The sequence below is a fragment of the Vicia villosa genome, unplaced genomic scaffold (genome assembly GCF_029867415.1).
Source record: "Vicia villosa cultivar HV-30 ecotype Madison, WI unplaced genomic scaffold, Vvil1.0 ctg.001892F_1_1, whole genome shotgun sequence".
Classification (NCBI taxonomy): domain Eukaryota; kingdom Viridiplantae; phylum Streptophyta; class Magnoliopsida; order Fabales; family Fabaceae; genus Vicia; species Vicia villosa.
The window spans coordinates 196,508-218,445 of record NW_026705766.1 but is presented as its reverse complement, the minus strand read 5'-3'; the positions used below and the strand labels follow the sequence as shown (position 1 = coordinate 218,445).

Below are 21,938 nucleotides of genomic sequence, written 5' to 3'. Positions count from 1 at the left end.
AAGGCTATGGTTCGATTTCTTACTCTTTTTACATCCATAATATCCTTCTTCCACTCATTGTCCATAATAATTCTCACCCCATTTCTCAATCTAACCTTTCTGGTATACCAAAACTTAAATCACGAGTTGTCTAATTCTTTGCTTTTCACCTGTCCACTTAGTTTGTTGTAGGTATATAAAATTGATCTTCCTCCTAACCATAATGTCCATTATTTCCATAGATTTTTCAGTAAGTGTGCTTATATTTCATGATCCAAACAAATTCTACTCTCATGAACTAACTTATTTACCCACACTTATTCACGAAAGTATGTAGAAATCAATTCTTATTTTTCACTGCACCCAGACGATGATGCAACATTCCTTACTCTTTTGACATTGTACTTGACCCATACAATACCTTGCTTACGGACAATGATATAACATTCACATTATTCCGTGGTTGATCCATGTTATAGAGAAACGACATAATTTTACATTGATTGTCGACTATCTATTCACTTATAAATAAGTCCATAAAAATATGACAAATTAATTGTCGACAATCGTTAGTTGGTTCTGTGGTGATTGGCGTTGAACTTGGTAGGGAGGACCACGGTTCGATCCTCCGCAACTACGATCGGGAGGGGACTGGAATCACTTGATGCCATAACTGACCCCCGAACCGGACTAAACCGATGGTGATAAACCAAAAAAAATATGACAAATTATTGAAAATTATGGGAACATGGATATTGTTAGATATGGAGGTGTATAAGTTTAGTAATTTAGGCCAGGTTGATCATGCAAGTTCTACTTGATATCCCTTCCCAGTACCTTACCTCAAATACTAAATGCACTCGTATGGATTGCATTTATGCAGAAAAAATTTTGGCACCCCTCACATTCCACATTTTATCCAAATACTTAATTTACTTTAAATGAATAAAATAAACTTTTAAATTTTAAATTTTTATATTTTGTATCAGTTTTTTTTTAAAAGCTCAACTAAAAATCATATATCGTAAAAAAAATCTATAATTTATACTGGATTTTTGATAAATCCAATTTTGTAATTTACGATTTTTTCAAAAATTCAACATAAACTTGTGAAATTGCTTAACTTAACATTTTTCCTTATTCACATGAATTAAGCCAAACAGCAATGTTTTAGCTTCATCCAGATAGAAAATTTCTAAAAAAATTTAAGAACCAAGGGGTGAAAAAAAAAAGACTCTAACAGAAACTGAGTTTAAGAATCATGGAGTGAAAAAAGAAGCTCCACCTTGCGGGTATGCAATATAAAATCAAGATTGTCTTCTTTTAGAAATTCCATGAAAATTAGTCACAATTCAATTGTGACAAAACAAAAGGAAGGTTTATTTAAGTTACATATTTTAAACCTGTTTGGCAACAACTGCTGTCAGGTATATTGAACTCTGGACCAACAACTTCCTTAACCCAACTAGCAAGTGCCAATTGAACTATCCCAACCACTTCAAACCTGTTTGGCATTGGTTTGCATGTTTTCTCGGTATTTGCTAAGTAAATAATACATGAAGCAAGACCTAAGATGCGTTGATACAAACACATACACACCGAGACCGATTAAAATTTCAAAAAATAAATAACAATCTCATACGTCAGTGTCGAGTATCAAACATTAACACATATTAAATACCCACCATACATTTGTTCGAAAGTTTAGTCAAATTTTTAGATTTTGCTAATGACTCTGATATCATAAAGGCATTTAATCAGTTTTTCATGTATCGAAAAAAAAAACAAAAAAGAAGATTGAGAAGAGAAATAGAGACCTAACACATAGCACAAGTACATAGACGTAGAGGTATAATCAGATCAGAAAAAATCAATTAAATTGACTATCTAAACCAAACTAAATCAGAAAAAAAATCGATTATTTCTAGTTCGGGTTCAAAACCGAACCAAATCAATGAAAATCAATGTAGTTTGGTTCGGTTCTCGGTTTTAATTTTTAAGAACCACCAAACCAATGAACCAAACCAATAGCTATAATTATGCTCTAATTATTTTATTTTACCCATCATTAAGCGCAAATTTTTTATCGTTTCAACCATTCTCCATCTTTGTCTATATTTCTTTCCTTTCAGCAAAACATGCATCTATAACTGATCTTACCGGGATCAGACGATCATCTTGGCCTTTGAACTTCTTTCTGGTCTGTCCAAAGAAGAGGAGAGAGGGGGTACCTACAACACACTCTGATGCCAAAGTAAGGTTCTGAGTGAAAACAAGTGAGTAGAAAGGGAATGGATGAAATACATGATCCTCTTGTGAAAAAGGATATTTCTAATCCCTATCGTTGGGGCAAGACCTGTCGTTTTGGGTTAGATTATTGGAGGCCCGAAACGGGAGACTCCTAGGACCCTACGTGGTAGGGCAGAGTCAGCACGTGACTCCCATCCTGGATGGACTGTCCATAGGGTTAAAAGGAGGAAGACCGAATCTTCCGGTGGCCACTTGCTCTATGTGGGGCACGTGGCATTAACGCTCCAACGGCTATAAGCGGATGGCTATTTCGTTGGGCCTTTATGGCGAATTGGAACCTAACCAATGACGGGCTTGCTCGCGGGCCCATACCAGAACAGGGCCCCCTAAGTTGTTGCTCCTAGTATGCAGGAGTAATGACTTAAGGGTGGCTTGGTTATTGAGTGCTGGAGAATCTTGCTTGTGACACAACGCCGAACTCGTACTTCCGTAGACGATGCCCAACAACTGATCAAGGGAGATTTTCCAGCGCCCCAAGGGTTTGAGTGTGCACAACCTCGTTAACAGAGGCATCGCGAACCACGTCTAGTAGACGGGTTTGACTGCGCCTGAGCCTATTATTAGGTGTAACCAGGGGTGGATCTACTTTATAAGGATTGGGGGCTCAAGCCCCCACAAAGGAAAAAAAAACTTGCTATAAATATTAATATATTCAAATATTTAGCCCCCATAAAAATAAATAGTTTACAATATATATTTAACCACTTAAGACAATTCTAACATTTCTGTTTTTAGATCACTATTTAGAATATTCACTCTCTCTTTCTTAATTTTGTCTTTATTTCCTCTTAACTTTTTTGGAATATTTTTCATCTCTTTAAAGTTTAAACATAAATTTTAATTAAAAAAGTTTAAACATAAATGATTTTTTTTTATTTATTTATCTTGTCATTACTTCTCAAGTTCAACATTATTTTTTATTGTCTACTAGCACAATCACTCAATAATAATAATTAAAAATACGATTTTTTTAATCAATTTTATTTGTATCTTTGATTTTTGTTCAACAATTACTATTTTCTAGAAATAATTTGTTTGTTTGAACTTTTATCAAAACAAATGTATTAGGTATTTTAATAATTTTTGCTAGCAAAATAAATCAAACAAAATGTCTAAAAAGTTTTTTAAAAACTCAAATATTAATTGAGCTTAAATTTTTTATTTTAATTAATATTAAGGCAAGTGATTATCCTTAATTACTAAAAAGACTTATTATTAACGTGTTTTCTTTAATAACTGATATTAGTTATCATATTTTTTTTAATAGTTGCATAAACATATCTAATATTTATAATGAAAAATTATTGAATATTTTGATATAATGAAAAGTTTAACGAATAATCAAAAGTTTTCATATATTTTGAGTTATTTATGTATTGTAAAAATTCGTAAATTTTTTTAAAATAAAAATATATATTATTTTTTAGCCCCCACTATAGATAATTTCTGGATCCGCCACTGGGTGTAACGAGCCTTATCGAGGAGATGGGTTTTTGGGCAAACGTTTCGTTCAGTTACACCAACCTGAACAATGGCACTCTTCACAAGGGTTTTAGTACGCACAATTTTATCTTTGGAGACGTTTGTAAGCTATGTCGAGGATAAGAACTCGGGCACGCTTTAGCTCTTTGGACGTGCGGAGGACACAATTGAGGAGACATCCTCGACTATACACAGACTTATCATTAGACGTTCATAAGCCATGTCAAGGAGATGGATCCCCAATTGGACATGTCCTCCGAAAGCATGCTCATGAGGGGGCCCGACTTCGCATGTCGCGGCGCGCCGTGAGCTCGACTCTGGAATGTGAAACGTTTGATTGACCTTGTGCCCTATCTGGGAACAAGGAGTGTTGCCTTGGGAAGGTGAAATGTCAGGATTTTTATTATGCCACGCGTGGTGGCTATTAAATGTGCCATCATTACGTATGGTAGCCTAGGGGTCTACACAACGATGACCTTTTTTCGCGCTTCCCCGTGTGGGGTTCAGCTATAAAAGGAAGTGAGGAGGATCATTTGGGATATTTCCCAAGTTTTTCTTCTTTGCTATGTATTGATTTTGCTCTCAAGCTCCAAAGTTCTTCCCACCGTAGCTTCCATCTATCCCACTTCTCTTTTTTTTTAAATCCAAGTAAGCTCACTCTTCTTCCTCGTATGTTCATGTTAGAATTTGACCTTTAGGGTTTTTCGGTGCTTAGAGATCTGGGTAAACTTAGGGTTTTAGGTTGAAATTCTTGACGGGTTTATGAGAATCTTGATGAGATTCGTGAGTCACCCGACAAGATTCATGAGTTTTCCGACGAGGTTCATGAGCTTCTCGACAAATTTTATGAATTTCGCGTGGAGCCACGTGCCTTTCCCGGGGAGCTTATGAATTCTCCGTCGAGGGTTATGAATCTACTGGGAAGATCATGAATCCCATGGAGAAATTTTAAGAATCTCTCGACGTGGTCTATGAACCGCCTGAGGAGATATTTGGATTTCTAGGTGAGGCATCTAAACCCTCATCTGCTCGTGGAGGTTTTAGCAATGTTAGAGGAGGAGCGTCTGTACCCGTGTTGCATGTCGGATTAGGCCCTTACCCGTGTTGCATGTCGGATTAGGCCCTCAGACGGGGACATGTTCTCTGATTTCTTCTCGTCCTTTCATTTAACCTCCGGTGGAAAAGTGAATTTGAAGAAATACCAGAAATTTTCGAAATTTTTAGTAAATGTTTGAAAAAATACCATATTTTTGAAATGTTATGTAATTTTCCAATTTTTATAAAATGCAAGTAGTTTTCAAAATACTGAAAATTAACACTACTGAATTTTTCAAAATATTTTGTAATTTTCCAATATTTTTTAAAAAGTATTGGAAGACTACATAACATTTCAAAAAATTACAAAACATTTCGATAAATTGTGGAATAATTTTCTTTTCTATTGAAAATGAACTATCGAGTATTTTTCAAAAATGCAAAAATTTATCAAAGATACCGAATTTATCAAATAAATCCAGTGTTAAATTTTTTTTTTAAATTGATAAAAATGCATATTGAAACTTTTTAAATACACAATTGGATTTTCAATTTATATTATATTTTTTACTTGTTCTACTAGATTTTTCTTGCGTATTATTTTCTTGCTGCATAGCTGTATGACCAAAAGTCATCCTCTCCCGTTAGGGTGGCAAATGATACTCTCTTTAGTGTTTCAGAGTTCAACAACTCTCTTTAGTGTTTCGGAGTTCAACAGAGAATCTGGAGGTTGGCGTCAAGAAAGGGCAGTTGGTGTTACAAGACTACTTTGAAGTTCCTAGTAGTGTTACTGTTGTTCAGGTTGATGCAGGAGTCTTCTCTGTTAATTATGTGGCGTAAGACTGTATTTTTAAGGACCATGACCTCAAAATTCAATTTGCAGCCAGTAGGAAGGAGTTGGTTTCGGTGCCACCTAACATGGTTGGAGTCTCAACTTGGCTCACTAGGATTGAAAGAATTCTCCTTCAATCCTCCTTCAATCGGATACTCAAACTGTAGTGGACTCTCCTTCAATCCTCCTTCAATCTGTAGTGGACTGCATAAATTCTACCGCGGTTAATGTCATCCTCGAGCCCATTGTAGCTGATTGTCGGTTCCTTATAAGTCATTGATGCTCACAACCTTGTTGGCTTGGGACACTCTTTTGATTCTAGAACTTGAATTGGGGGATTACCTGATCTGTTGTAATTGTTCCACCATTTTCTGCTGTCTAATATATAGCAAGTTGAAAATTGTGGGGGGTGTCGGGTGTGGCAGTATAAACTCTACCTTGGATGCTAGCAAATAAAACGGCAGCCACAATCTAACCACAAAACAAGCTAGTATTCTATAGATATAAACAAAGAGCACGTACTGTTCAACTAAAATCCATTGAATATGCATTTTCACGCTTAGTATCAACTCACGCTACATAAACAAATCACAAGCCAGAATTCTACCATATGAGCTGTTTATAGCCATCTCAGGCCATGGTGTTACTTATATATTTGGGTGCCTAAGAGTAAATAAAGGGAATGTTGCTTTCCACAAAAATGGAGGACTAGATAACAAAAGTGCTTGTTCTATAATTCATTGTATCTTCATCTTAAACTTTAAAATATACACAAAATATTAGGATATGAGACTTGTCTCTTGTTTCGGTTAGTAATGGAACAATGATAAATGGTACAGCATATAAAAAAATAAAAAAAATAAACTGCCAACTAGGAAGACAGATTGGCTTGTAGATTAAGTTAAGAGCATACAAATACCTATCCAAAATCCATTTCTACTTAAATTGTTGTAGCTTACAACTGGTACAAGAAATCAGGGAAACTCTGCTTAGAGTTGAACCAGTCGTGTAAAAACTCCAAGCTTTAGACACAAAACCCTACTTGAGACATGAGAAGGGAAACCCTAAACTAGAAACTATGATTGTTAGTGCAATATCTAAAGCAAGAAATCTTAATAGAATGGCCACAACAATTCCAGCAAAATAGAATTTCTAAAATTGAAACTGTACTTCTATAAGTAAATCGTCACCATTGATAATATACAGAGTTCCCCCATATTCGCACATCATTCAACATTAAAAGACTGAGGATAGTTATTCATAGTCACTCTTGTATTAAAATGGTAACTGCAAATAATCACCTTTTCTGTAGACTGTAGTGTATATAGTTTGGAGTTCATCCCAGGGAACCAAACAAAACAATCCAAAACATCTCACAAAAAAACTGCATCGTATCAATACAAGATCTTATTTGGTCCTAAACGGATGAAATGAAACTTGTGCATCAAATTTAGAAATCAATGGCAAAGTGTATTCCTAAATCAAAATATAACTAGAATGCATTAGGGGTGATAGAAAAATGAGGGGACAAGTAAGAAATGAGTATGCCATCACCCACATATAATTGCATTCACAATATGGACTGACATATTTATTGTATATTGTATCCTAGCATGTACCAAAAATAAGACTGAACCTAAAGTATAAAGAAAATACTAGGAATTATATGAATATCAGACACAAATCTGTTCAATAACTCCCGCACTCAATGATGTATCTGGTATTGGAATATTCATTAACACAATATGTATTAAATTCAACTGTGGGCAAAATCATATCGAATATCTGTTATAATCATAATTTAAAAATGAAGTTTTGTTTGAATTTTATTTTTTGGAAAAAGAGGAAAATCAAAAAACTGTCTTAAAAATTTCCAAATTGATATTAATCTGAGGGTGATATATAACAGTAATGGCATAATACATATATACTATCATTTAATTATTTTACAGAGATCAGAAGGTTCTGTACATTGGCAGAGAAATTCAATTTCGACAACAGGAAAACATTTTATCCATCAGCTGCCATCAACAATTCTTTTCACTGTTTATATAAGTTAATGAAATGAAGTTTTAACTTAAATTCCCAAACCCCTTCATCCATATTGACCCATTATTTGCTCTATACAAACTAAACTACAGAAGTTAAATCCAGATAGATAAGGAATTTGATGTATAGCATTGAAATGAGAAGATGATCCTCAAAAGTCAGAACAAACAATACCCCAATATGGAAGATGCATCAATACTCATTAATTTCTGTGATCTAATTTCTGTGATCCTCAAAAGTAAACAAACAACACAATGGAAAGTTATTCACACAAACAACCTACCCTGCCATAAATGTCCATTCTGTTGTATCTATTTTCCAGTTAACAATCAGATAAAAACTCAGGGTATATTTTCAACCAGAGTAGTCGATCCCGGATAGTGGTGTGGAGCGGCCGACCTCAAAAATAAGGTAGCGTGATAGCGTATAGCATGGGATGGCCACTATTTGATCATTTTTAGGACAAATTACATGAATAATAATAATAAACATGAAGTGCAGAGGTAAGAATAATATCCAGAGAAAGGTGAGGAAGGTATTTGTGATTTTTCCTTTGGAATTACTGAAGTGCAGAAGCGTGATTTTTCCTTCAAACGTTTTAAATTAAAAGGAAATTTTGGTTTTTCAAAGGGGAAAAGGATGGCAGGACAGAAACCACTCCGCCCCCTCTATTTACCCAATAGCGACCGCTCCTCTACCCGCTACTTACCATATAATGGCTGCTATAGTGCAAAGGCTCTTCCCATAGCGGCCGCCCTCTGCTCCCAGCTCTGATCCGCTATAGCGGGATAGCACTGCTATTGGCCGCTATTGACTACTCTAATTTCAACTCAATTTTCATAGTCATTCAAGAAAAACTCAAGTAAAAAAATTCCAACTCAGAATCACAAAGAAAACCATCAAAAATCCAAAGCAATCAGGATAAGTTTCAAATAACTCAATGAACAATTCAATTCACAATTCAATTCAAATTCGACATACTGAAGTTACAAACCCAAAAATAACAAGTCAATGAAGATACTCCATTACTGCAATTTGAACTCAATGTAAGGTAATTCACAACTTAAATACTCACTTGATTAATAAAAAAAACATGTGATATCGATCTGATTTTTACAGAGTAAATTAAAAACAGAAAATTCATAATCACAATCATCCGATAGAGAAAATTCAAAGAAACAAAAAAGGAAAGAAAATAAAAACTAATCATACTTCTCTCTCCACGAGTAAATAAGGAAGAAAACCCAAGAAAGAGCCAAGAGAACATCACCCACAGTTTGCCTAAGCCAATCCCAAGCAAGATCCTCCACCTTCCTCTCAAAGTAAATCCTCCACAACGCCATAAACACATGCAACAAAATACACCCCTTAGCAAACAGGTGTTGAAAATCGCGATCCTTAACAAACGAAACCATGAAAATGAGAAATCCAATCGCAACAAGCAACAAACCGGAGAACGAATCGGAGGTTCTGATGAGGAGCTGATCGTGCGGCGTGGATCCGAGAAGCTTTGTTGCTGTTTGAACGCCGTGGCCGAACGTGTAGACCTCTTTCATGTAGAACATCATGAGAGCGCCGCTCGTGACGGCGATGATGGAGTGGAGAATGCAGATGACGAAGAACGCCGATGACGATCCCATTGATCGGAATCGGGATCGGGATCGGAATCGGAATCGGAAGTGGATCGGCGGTGAGAGATTCGGATTTTCAGGGGAGAGACATTGGAATCTGTAAAACCCTAACTCTAACGCGCTCTATCTCTGTGTGAATCAAAATAGGTGAAGAAAAGATTAATTAAGGAGGTTAATTAGAAGATTAGTTAGGGTTAAGTTGATTAATGTTGGAGTTAATGAGATTCTGAAATGGTGAGGGAGAGAGATTCTAAACTTGGAAGATAAGGATCTGGTGGGACCCGGGTTGATTAAGATTGTCTGCGAGAATAACACGTGGCGGTGCCGTCAGGAGAGTTCACGGTGGAAATTGGATATTTGTAAATTTTGTAATCCCTCGTTGTCATGAATGAACGTCGGTAATCACATCGAAATACTCTCCCATCTTTAAAAAATACAATAATTTTTCAATAAGTTAATTAAATATAAGTTTTTTTTTTTAATTTAATTATGGGGCTGACTCATGCGTGTTTACGAGGTCTTGAAACTTCTTTTAGATGCGCCTATTTTGGGTGATTGAGGTTTGTTGATACCTTACCGTAATCCAATGATCTCTGACTTTCACGAATCAAATTAGGTATTTTTCATCATGGGTCAACAACGTTCTTATTGGACTATTAAATATATTCGACAACTTATACATGAACAATAGCCTCCAAGCTTGGTCTAGTGAAGCGTGTTGTAGCTTGTGATCTAGATCGCTCTCCATGGAGATCTCTCAGCCAACGTGCTCCTAAGTTTTTTTTTGGATATTTCATTCAACCTTACCTCTCTCATATATCTTGATCTTTGATATTATCCTTTTAATTTGTTAGGGTTTAATGGAACTTTTAGAGATATGCTGCATTTACTCTCTACCATATGTCGTTTCGAAGGCTTCGTGTGATTATTATCTAGAAACCATAAATGTCCTCATTGCTTAGATGACGTCATCTATGATATTATGGCACTTATTCAATGGTAGGTATACGATCCTTTGAGGCTTTGTTTTTTAACCGATGAAGTTTTATTTGTTCATCTTCTGATCTTTAAAGAGGGTGAACCTATATATACTATAATGATTCACTTCTCTATTTTTTTCCCTTCTCATTTCACTCTTGTTCTCCCTCGTCGTTTGCTTTCTTCTTGAAGGGTTCCTACTTTTCGTCATTCTCTTTTTCTCTTTATGTGTGTTTTCGTTCTCAAATTCATCTAGATTTCCACTAATAAGTTTATGTTGACTAACTAACTCCAAACACGAGGGATAAATTGTGTTATTCAGATTTCCAAAAAATTAATTTATAAATTTAATTTGATTTAAAATCGTTTATGTTAGAATCTTTTTGGATGGAGGTTGATTTGGAATAGGCTTCATACGAAGATGGAGTTGGCAAAACGTGGCTTTCTAGTAACCAATAGTATTGTGCAATGTCTGTTGTGCTTAGAAGTTGAAGAGAATTTAGATCACCTCTTTCTTGCTTGTGGGATAACTAGTTTATGGTGGAATCATTTATTTATTTGGCTTCGGTTGGTTAATGTTGCTCTGAATGCTTCTATTTTAGATCATCTTCTTTGGTTGGAGGATTCTTGCAAAGCAGCCTTTTCTTTAGATTTTGGGTGGTTCTTTGGGTTGATTTTTTGTTGGGTGGTGTGGAAATGTAGGAATGATATTATTTTCAATAGCCTTGTATTGTCTTCTTTTGATGGTTTGTGTTTGATCAAATTGATTTCTTGGGAGTGGTTATTAGTGTTTTATAAAGGGGTTTGTAATGGTTCTTGGGGGGATTGGTATATTGATCATAGGCTAGTCTTTTGTTAATTAGTTGGGGGGTTGTGTCCCCTTCTTTTTTCTCTTGTTGTATTCTTGGGTTTATAGCACCCCTAGTGCTTTTTATTGGTACCCTTTTGCTTAAAAAAAAGATAAAGCAACACAATAATATAGAAGAGAATAGACAGGGAAATAAGCAACGGGAATAATAAACAACACAAATAAAAGAAACCAGGGAAAGAAATATCACATTAAACATTTATCTTGATTTGACCTAAACCACTTAACTTACTCCAGTTCCCAAGAGTTTTCTCTTGAGATTTCCACTAAAAAATCTTAAAGATTTTATATAGGATCAGCTCAAACAACCTTACAAACAACTTGAACTTTTACATAGGATCAATCCACGAATCTTCTTCAAACAACCATAAATTTTACACAGACTGAGTTATGGATGCTCAAATTAACCGGTTATTTGAATTATCCATATCCAAATTCGATTATTAAAAACTTGTTAATCTACCATATAAGAAAGCAATATACAAATGAAGAACCAATTGCGCCCTTTTTTCTAATTGGTCAAAGTGTGCTTATTAAGGGATAATCATCCCCATTCGTTTCTTAATCCAACTCATTAACTTTCTTCCACTGACTAATCAATGCTTTCTTTTTGTGAACACTAAACTATTGTTTGAATAATAATGCAAGTGTGAGTAAGTGGAAAAATAGTCTCACATTGGATAGGAATGTGATGACTTGAACATTTATAAGTGGGAGAACCCACTCACCTATTACCTTAAGATTTTGGGTGAATAAATGGTGTGTCTCTCACAAAAGTGCCTAGTTCTAACAAATGGTATCAGAGCCTGGTTCAATTAAGCGAATGGCTCCTTATATCAAAAGTCTTTTGGATAATGTGGTGGTCAGGCAGCGTGTTCCGTTTTAGTGTCTGCAACGGCAGTACAAATGTATGTGGATGAAATAGCTTCTGCTTAAGGGGGAGCACAGTGGATGGAATCACACTTGAGGAGGAGATTGTTGTGTACAAGTGTGAGTGGTTAGTCCCACATTGCTTATAAAAGTGGAGGTTGAGCACTTTATAAGTGAGAGGACACATACACCTATCACCTTAAAGTTTTGGGTGAATATGTGGTGTGTCTCTCACAAAGCCACCGAGAAAATAAATATGCGTACCTGACCCTAACAAGAAATGGTTTTGACACTAAAACATGGTTAGTTTGTTGCACCTTGAGGGTACACCAGGCCTGATCTCACAAATACTTTCACAAATACCTTGAACATCTTTTTGTGTTGCCTAAGAGAGGGAAAACCTTGACCTCACTTCGAATCGGCAGAGGTACGTTGGATGTTGAAAATGTGAAAGAAGAGTGTCAGAGTCGGCAAATACCTTTATATTCACACCAATATTGAAAAAGTTTGATGTAAGTCAGCTCACAAGATGCAATTGCGAGGGGGAAATTCTCATATGGTTGAGAACCCCCACCTCAAAGTAGTTGAAAGGAAGTTTGAACCATATCCGGAAAAAAAACATTCGTGGAAATGGAGAACACATCCCTAATATTTGTTGCACAATCTCTTATCATTTTTCTAAGATCAACCCCCTAGTCTGAAGACAGACCTACCTCAGTAAAAGCATTGTCCAAACCTCTTTACCAACGAAGACGAAAATTGTGTCCAAGTAACCTAGTCTATCCACGATGGACGATATTCACTTTTGGACTTCGTATCATTCTATTGGTTAAATCGACTCATTCCCGCTTCAATTTCAACAAATAAAAAAGAATGATCGTAAGTATGAACACATGATTGTGATTCTCTCCATCACATAACTTCATTATCAGTTTGATCATAATCAAAAGCACGTCGGTGTGTCCTAATATAGGTTTGGACCTTTCGATCTCGCTTGAGATCATCTACGAGCTTTGGATTAGTTAAAGGAAAAGGTGGGAAAGCAAAACCTTGGCGACTTCTTTAAGACTGGATTTTTCCCATTGAGGAATGTCGTCAGCGTTCGGGTTTCCCATAACAACCGCAACAAGAATCCTAGCGAATGACAAACAAAGGTGTAAAAAGAAAAATCGATATTATTACCTTCAAGAACCACAACGTTTGATGTACGAAGACGTTGAACCACTCAAACTACGAAAAGCGTCATCAAAATAGAGAAAGAAAAAACTAGAAGAAAAGGATAGCGGAAAACGTTGTGTGAAACACAATAGTGAAGAAGCGGGAAAATTAATGGTTTAACAAAGAAAAAAACAAGAGAATCTGGTTTGTCATTTGATCTTGTATATATTGGTAGCATGTTGCCCCACAATCTAGGACCAAGGAATGAGGAAGACACATTATCATGACCAACGACCCAGATTTGGCCTAAATCCTATCATAGCACTCGAGTGCTCTTAAGGCACCGCCTATGTTTACTAAAGCTTGGGGTCACATGGAGAAAATAAATCGTGAAACATTTCAATTACAAGACAAGCATTTAATGCGCATGTTTCCAAGATTACCTACTCCTACTCAACACATCTCCAGTCCTGACTCCAGGATAGGTATCTGCTCGATTACATTAAAGTCGGTCTCAGAATTTCCATCACAAAGGACTTAGGGGATGTTCTAAGATTGGCCTCGGCCAGACGACCCATAAAAAACGACCCAATGCCAAAGGCTCAATCCAAAATACCCATGCATGAATGGAGGTGATTAAGAAGTCCCTCTCCAAAAGACCACGCACCAGATCCAAACCATCCACTCATCATCAGTCGTTGAATTTGATCAGAAGATCTCTCACATTATACATCAATCCAAACAAAAGTGCTTTTAACCGCTCATCCTATATAAGTTCGCTCATGTACCGAGACATGTATTTTTCCATTCATTCTTATAATTACACCTATCTAACTTCTATCTAACTTCGTTAACTTCAACTTTGGTATGCTAGCGTATGCACAAGCCTGGTTATCCCGTAATATTCATACTCATACGTAGAGCTGTCAAATGGGCCGGTCCGACCCAATCCACTTCGGTCGGGTGGGCCAATATGTTTAAATGGGTAAGCTCGGCCCGACCCAACCCGCTTCAGCCCGATGGGCTAATATGTTTAAATGGGTAAGCCCGGCCCGATTACTTAATGGGCTACATAAAATAAGTCCGACCCATTTCTTAAAGGCCCGTGCAGCCTGATGGGCCACCCCAACCCGTATTTTAATATTATAGTTTAAATTTTATAAAAAAAATGTAATGGATAAATGTAACATAATATAAGTAGAGAGTCATCATAAGCATATATAAGTGATGTTTAATATATATATATATATATATATATATATATATATATATATATATATATATATATATATATATATATATATATATATATATATATATTTAGGGAGGGAGCATATCAAGTGATAGTATTTTTTAAATGAGAGATGAGAGGAAAAAATATCAACCATTGGATTCATCATGAGAGAGAATGTTAATACATTAATGAGGCTATTAATTTCTCTCTCTTGATGAATCCAATGGTTGATATTTATTCCTCTCATTTCTCATTTAAAAATGCTCTCATTTGATATGCTCCCTATATATATATATATATATATATATATATATATATATATATATATATATATATATATATATATATATATATATATATATATATATATATATGGAGCATATCAAGTGAGAGTATTTTTAAATGAGAGATGAGAGGAATAAATATCAACCATTGGAATCATCAAGAGAGAGAAATTAATAGCCTCATCAATGTATTACCATTCTCTCTCATGATGAATCCAATGGTTGATGTTTCTTCCTCTCATCTCTCATTTAAAAATGCTCTCACTTGATATGCTTCCTATATATATATATATATATATATATATATATATATATATATATATATATATATATATATATATATATATATATATATATATATATATATATATATATATATATATATATATATATACCACAAAAACCTACATGTAAAAGAACAAAGTAACTTTTATCACCAATACTTATCAAATTTTCTCTTCATCTCACAATCATTTCCTTGATCACATCATTTTGAAAATATATCTTCATCCTCTTTAACTTTTCTTTATCACTTGAAAACACATTTATGCAATCATATCTTATCTCAATCGTTTTTCTCCAAAATTTACCAAAATCTTTTTTTTAATAGGTCAACCCAAAGCCCGTTTGGCCCAGCCCAGTCCATTAAAAACATAGGCCCGATAGGCTGGTCCAAAAAGACAGAGTCGTGTTTTTTAAAGGTATTTTACGGCCCAACCCATGCTAAATTGTTCGACTTTTGAGCCGGCCCGATGGACCGAACCCATTTTGACAGCTCTATGCGTCGACAAATTACCAACACTAATTTTTCACATCATCAATAATCAAACAAAAAGAGGGAAAACATCATTATCAATATATTTTATACTGGAGTAAAATTTTGACAGCTATACCTTTCCTTCTAAAAATGGAACCACAAAATACATGCATGGAATGATCATAAGTAGCAACCATTATGATAATTATTGAAATTTTACTTTATATTATATATATACAACAAAAAAATCAACAACGTTTGACAATTGCACAAAGTATAAAGAATAAGAGTGTCCGTGTGGAAACAATACAACATTCATCTTCTACTTCCACATTTTCCCTCAGCTCAGCAATGAATGATTTTCGTAGGTAGAATACCAAAAGAAAAAAACAACAACAAAAATTTATGATATAATCACCCAAAACAAAACTTTTAATTTGCTTCAATGTCTCTATTTCCGGCCGCAACTTTGCGGTGGCGCCTAGAACCCGGTCTTTTATCTTTTCCGCGCCTTCCAGGGCCTCTCCTAGTTATTGGAATAACTTTTTCTTGTGTATTTTCAAGCATATGCAGTGGAGGAGGGGGAGACAAGAGCGGCGGTGGAGGGTTGAGAGCAACAACCACTGGCGCAGATAGCCGCCCTAATACACCCCTATGGTATTTCTGTAAGCACAAAATAAGATTGGATTACAGCTATGTAAGAGAATCTTATAGTTAGAGACGATCCAAGAGAATGGTGCAAAATCAGATATTAAAGATCAATCAGATGCATATGGATTCTCACTTCTCATAAGCCAAAAAAGGCTACAAAAGTCTCTCTGCAAAGACAGAACCGTCGCATCCGAGATATTTTATACAAACAAAATAAAACAATTACCTGAACTACGAAGTTGCGTCTTTCGCAATCCAAGAACATGTGAAAATGAAAATCCACCCGCGACAAAAATTTGTCCCGGACAGTTGAGAAACTAATCTGGTCCCTAGAAGTAAATCGGTCAACTTCGCCGAACCAAAGACAAGTAAAGAGGTTGCTAATAGGAATATGCTCTCGTATTATTACACATCCCTCAGGAACATCTGCAATTGAGCATTATCAAGGTTGGGAAAAATAGTCAAAGTTGAACAAGATGAGTCTTATCCAAGAAGGAAACAAAGTTTAACCTACCACTTATAAGAGGAAGTTTGGCCTCCGAATACGGAGTCAGTCCCTCGTTTTTGTAAAAATCGATCTGGAAGTCAATGGAGGCATTATCATACTTTGCAGCAGCTTTATTTGCTTCGGCCTCAACAAATACATCAAAGCGTCTATAATGCTTGGATATTGCAAAAGTTGCATTGGTCCTCCACAAAAACCTAGTTGAGGATCAGAGTAATTTATGAGCCAAAATATGTTTTCTATCCAGACAGAGCAAAAAAAAAGCTATTACAAAGTCAGCATATATAGGTATATGAAAAGTTAAAAGATGAAGCAACACAAGAAGCTGCTGGCATTACACGTTTACGTATATCAGAAACATCAGCTCTATCATCCTAGAAAATATGGATCTAAGAAAGTTCTTTAAAGGTGATGATTGATAATTTCATTTATGCTAGCTCCTGATGATGAGTATCAATGTTGAGGAAAGCTGACTAACATCACAATTGACATGAAGATACTTAATTATTCTAATTTACAGTAAGAGCAAGTGAGATCAAGGTTTTTAATCTATTCTTATCTGCAGCATGTATCCAAGCCAGGGCTTCTACTCTTACGAAATCACGGCTATGTCAGCCCAGAGAGGAATTCTACATTCGGGTCAAAATGGATAAGTTAGTATCTGGAAGATTAGGAAGACGATAAATGAGTAAATGACTCAAGTGTAGTTTATTACGAGCTCAATTGAGCAACTGTTCTTTGAATGCTGTTGGGGGATTAAATGAAAATCGGACAAGAATAAGGTGTATTACACATGTAACTACTTTCTCTTTTCCTTTCTATATTTATTCTTAAAACAGTAACACATAAGTACTACACATAACCCATAACTGCTACACATAACTAAGATCACTTCCCATAACTGCCCATAATAAGAAGTCTATTATAATATTGACTGAAAGAATCATAAAGATGTCTAAGGAGAAAGCTCAACAAGTGAGAATGGACCACTAAGCTCACTTAAGCCCTCTGTGGATGAAGGATTACATGTGACATGAGCAAAAGGGATACATTGCTATTCTGCCAGCTGCCATAGGTTCCAACCACCAAGAAGTCATTTTGATTCCGTTTAGATTTGCTTCTAGATTTTTCAATTTCAGTAGTAAGATTTTAAAATTGTTACCATTACTGTATTAATGAAGAGTCACATGGCAATTCATTCGTTTCATATATGAATGAAAGAGGACAAAAAAATTAAACTCAATTCTACTGTTTTATACCCCATTACCCTGGAGTCTGTTAACACTCGAAGCCTAGAAGCTTAGTTCTTTCTTCATTTTTAATTCTAGGCTATCATGAAGACTAGACAATACAGATAGAACAATTGTGAAACTGAATGAAGAATACTCAAATAACCATTCTTGGTATTTGGTAAAACTAAGAGACATATACTACAAGCATATAAAAAGTTTGACATCTCCTGATGCATCTGAGGTAGTAAACAGCACCATTCTAGTTAGTATTTCAAGTGGGTATTTTGAATTTTCTCATCAATCGAAACTAGTTATTCTAAATTGAAAAATGAAATGAAATAAAACACACATTATAGGCAGAGGTCAAACTTCTATTGGAGAACTCTTATAACTTATAATAGTGCATGGTATCAATTTCCAGTAGAGTTAAACAGAAATTTGAAGCTCATATCAGATGATATACAAATGAAGGAGTGAAATGGGATCACAATTTTCACATGAGCAACACTAAAACATACCTTTCAAGAATTTGATATGGATCAACAACAAGCTCAAGCTTTCCATCAAGCCATATAGAGTAGCGGGCATTTGGAGCCATTCTATGCAGTAGAAGCTTTGGAATCTGTGGAAAAATTAGTAAGTTACAAGTACATAGAAGTAGTAAAGTACAACATGGTGAACAGTAAAAAAAGCAAGTGATACTTTGCTATTCCAATTCATACTTAAAAGCTAAAAGTATATATTTTGAATTAAAAAAAAATCATCATAATGCCTAAACCAGAGGATCTAGCCAATATTATGTATATTGATCTAAGTCTTTTTCCCCCTTTCCATTTCCTTTCCGTGTTTAAGGGTCAGTTGATAAGGCTTAAAGAAAACTCCAAGGTAGATTACAGAGAGACAACAAGATCATATCATTAAAAAACTCAGCAACATATATTACTAACAGCATGTATGCTAATATCTAGTTCACAGTAATATCATGACAATGCTTGCTGACATATAATCCAGACCTTCCCTGTACGTCTTGCATCTGTATAAGGAAGATTACGTGCAACAATAATTCTCCACAAACCAATCTTCTTGCTGGTTCCCAGCCTGCCAGAACTCGTCAAATACTTTTCTGTTTCTTCATCTACAAACATAAGGAAGCATACAGTGTTCTTTGAATGCTCGCTTACGTTTTTTGGCTCATTTATCTCATCAAAATTTCCTACACAAAAGATTTAATTCATCAGGAAAGTACAAGATTAAGCAATTCAATGAAAGTAGAAACAGCAAAATACAGACCAAATACGGCTGACGCGACAACTATGCCACGGCATTGCTCCATATCAAGGAGGTCATCTTCATCCATGTCAAATCCTGTGTTGCGGCCAGGTTTAATTCCTCTAACAAATCTGAATGATGTATATATGCATCAATGAAGATGCAGAATGAACAGATGTGAGCAAAAGGGGAGGAGAAACATCCTACATTACTGAGACAGACAAACTATAGCAGTAAAGACTATTCTCTAACGCACAAAGATATTTAGATAGGCAAATCTATAATCTAACAATAACTAACACATACCCGCAGTGCACACACATTGACTCCCGTATATCAAAAGAATCATTTCTTTGCGCCAAAGTGGGATATCCACCAAAGTCCGAACCACCAAATTCTCCATCTCTGCTTAGATTTTCCTCATAGATAAATGTTAAATTCTTAAGCACTGGAGACGGCGAGGGATACTCTGGCATGAGTCCGATGGCTTCATCCACAGGAAGGTAGCATACCGGGCATGCTGAAAAGCGAACATGTCAATATGTTAAGGAACAATATCAATAACATTAAGTAATCCAAAGCATCGCCTAAGCCTTTCATGCTATCATGAGCTATCTAAATTTGACGAAACAATCAGGATGAAGGATACTATTGTGAATTACTAAGAACAAAGTAACATACATCTGAGATATCAAGTAGTAAAAAAAAACACTAGAACTTACGTCGTGGCCCGGTACGTTTTTTATCAGCTGGTGGTGGAGGGAGTGTAAAACTATTACACGGATGCCCCGGAGGAAGATTATAACCCAGAAAATAACTTGGGGGTAGCAGCAAATTTTTAGCAATGGCCTTTGCCGCGGAGACGATAGACGGAGAATCATTTATAGACATACTCTCATTCACACTGATGTTTTGCACACCATTCCCCTCTTGTGAATCCTCACCTGAAAGCAAGCCATGCCACAAAAATTAAACGTTGAAATCACGTGAACCCAATGGTGTTAAGTAGCAGCTATAGAAATTTTAACAAATTGCTCTTGGTTTGCAAAGAGCAAATAACAATTATAGCACCGTTGCCCATCAGAATTTTAACAAACCACTATTTTCTGCAATCCTCAATTGAAAACAATGCACGAATCACAAGAAAATGTGATTTTCTACAATCTGCAATTGACAACAATGCATGAATCACACAAAAAAAAAACACTATTTTCTGCAATCTGCAATTGACAACAATGCATGAATCACAAAAAAAAAAAAACAAGTTATCTTCTATTTTCTGCAATCTGCAATTGACAACAATGCATGAATCCTAAATTCGATAGATGAAGGATAAATCTAATCAGTAATCACATCAATCAAAAGTTGGAATCACACAAATCCAGTCCCATTAGATATAACACCTACAGCATAACAAAATCATAACCAATCACTCTTGTTCCACAATCTACAAATAACATCTATAGCACCATTGCACAACAGAATTTAAACAAACCACAACTTCCCGTGATCCGCAATCGACAACAATACATGAATCACAAAAAACTATCTCCCCCAACAAAACACTCCTAAATTCACCAATACATCTAATAAGTAATCACATTAATCCAGAACCACTTGATGTCAAAATTGACCCCGAACCAAATCAGACGATCCAGTGGGCCGGATACTGGTAATGAAAACCAAAAAGAATATAAAAACGACATAACCCATACGAAATTTTCTAAAGTAACAAACCACCTAAAAGCTAAAAAGCCACTAGAGTACACAAACTACAAAACAATCAAAAAATCAGATAACAACTAAAAACCAAAACATTAGAAAACATTAGAAAGTGAAAGAAAAGAGGAAACCTTTTCCAACGTACAAAACCCAGACGAAAACAGCAGCAGATATAACACACAAAAACAGCATTCCCACCTTCTTCCTGCCAGCAAATTTACAGATCCAATGAAACAATCTCTCTTTCTCCTTAACCATCTTAACCTGTTTCCTCCCCGTTTGAATAGGCGACAATCCATTCTGCAATTGCTTCTCCAAAGATCCATAACTAGCAGAACGAATCCCCAATGAACCACCACTCATCTTCTCTCTAAAACCTCACGATCATACCTCCCTCTCATTGCCCCCACACAAAATCCCTCATTTCAAACTCCCCCAAACACACTTCACCAATCAAATCCACCACTATCCAAATTTCCACTACACCAATGCCACACTAGCTTTCAACTTTTTCAACTCAACAACGAAAATTGAAAATTTGAAGAATTGAAGAATTCGAGAATCGATTTGGGATGAATGAAATTAGGGTTTTAGCAGAGAAGGGAAATTAGGGATCAGAAAAATATGAATGTTTTGCTGAGTTTGAAAACTGAGCAGTGGTGGTGTTGTTGTTGTTGATCTCGGAGAAGAGAAGAAAAGAAAAGAAAATATATTTATAAGAAAAAATAAAAATCGTATTTTCGGACAGTGGTAAATTCAATTAAATTAAATTAAAAAAAGCGTGACAAGACAGAGAAATACATGGTGTTATTAATTATAATGTAACTCGTTATTGTACATTTGGCATATCTTACTGTGATAAATTTTAAGATATGGTCATTTATTAATACTGGTACTTTTTTTTCAATAGTTAATTAATTATTATTCATGCCGTCCATGTTCATGTATGTAAATCTTTTTTTTTTAATTAAAAAATATATGGTGAATAAATTTGAAATTAGTTTTTTTAAGATTTTAATTGTGAATTTTAACTCTTAAAATTATTTGATTTTTATTTTAATTGTTATTAAAGTAATTTATTTAAACAGTGAT

General features: G+C 35.3%; 2 protein-coding genes across 2 annotated transcripts; both read right to left on the bottom strand.

Moving 5' to 3' along the window:
- Nucleotides 1–8,739: 8,739 nt before the first annotated feature.
- On the bottom strand, nt 8,740–9,566 carry LOC131637026 (uncharacterized). Its single transcript, XM_058907592.1, has one exon. It carries the CDS (start codon nt 9,325–9,327, stop codon nt 8,890–8,892), a length of 438 nt encoding a protein of 145 aa, XP_058763575.1. The 5' UTR covers nt 9,328–9,566; the 3' UTR covers nt 8,740–8,889.
- A 6,103-nt stretch (nt 9,567–15,669) lies between these two features.
- Nucleotides 15,670–21,557, bottom strand: LOC131637019 (probable hexosyltransferase MUCI70). The gene is made up of 9 exons (XM_058907585.1): nt 20,978–21,557; nt 19,847–20,068; nt 19,431–19,644; nt 19,146–19,255; nt 18,869–19,068; nt 18,374–18,477; nt 16,633–16,820; nt 16,345–16,544; nt 15,670–16,130 (listed from the first exon to the last, which is right to left on the bottom strand). Exons 1-9 carry the CDS (start codon nt 21,207–21,209, stop codon nt 15,900–15,902), a joined length of 1,701 nt encoding a protein of 566 aa, XP_058763568.1. The 5' UTR covers nt 21,210–21,557; the 3' UTR covers nt 15,670–15,899.
- Between the last annotated feature and the right edge of the window lie 381 nt (nt 21,558–21,938).

Excerpts from the sequence above, each read along its gene's own strand:
- LOC131637019 (XM_058907585.1), bottom strand. The coding sequence starts at position 21,209 with ATGAGTGGTGGTTCATTGGGGATTCGTTCTGCTAGTTATGGATCTTTG. Across the intron at positions 16,545-16,632 it reads CAAACTTCCTCTTATAAGTG|ATGTTCCTGAGGGATGTGTA; the intron begins GTAGGTTAAACT and ends GCTCAATTGCAG. Across the intron at positions 16,131-16,344 it reads GACGCAACTTCGTAGTTCAG|AAATACCATAGGGGTGTATT; the intron begins GTAATTGTTTTA and ends TTGTGCTTACAG.
- LOC131637026 (XM_058907592.1), bottom strand. The coding sequence starts at position 9,327 with ATGGGATCGTCATCGGCGTTCTTCGTCATCTGCATTCTCCACTCCATC.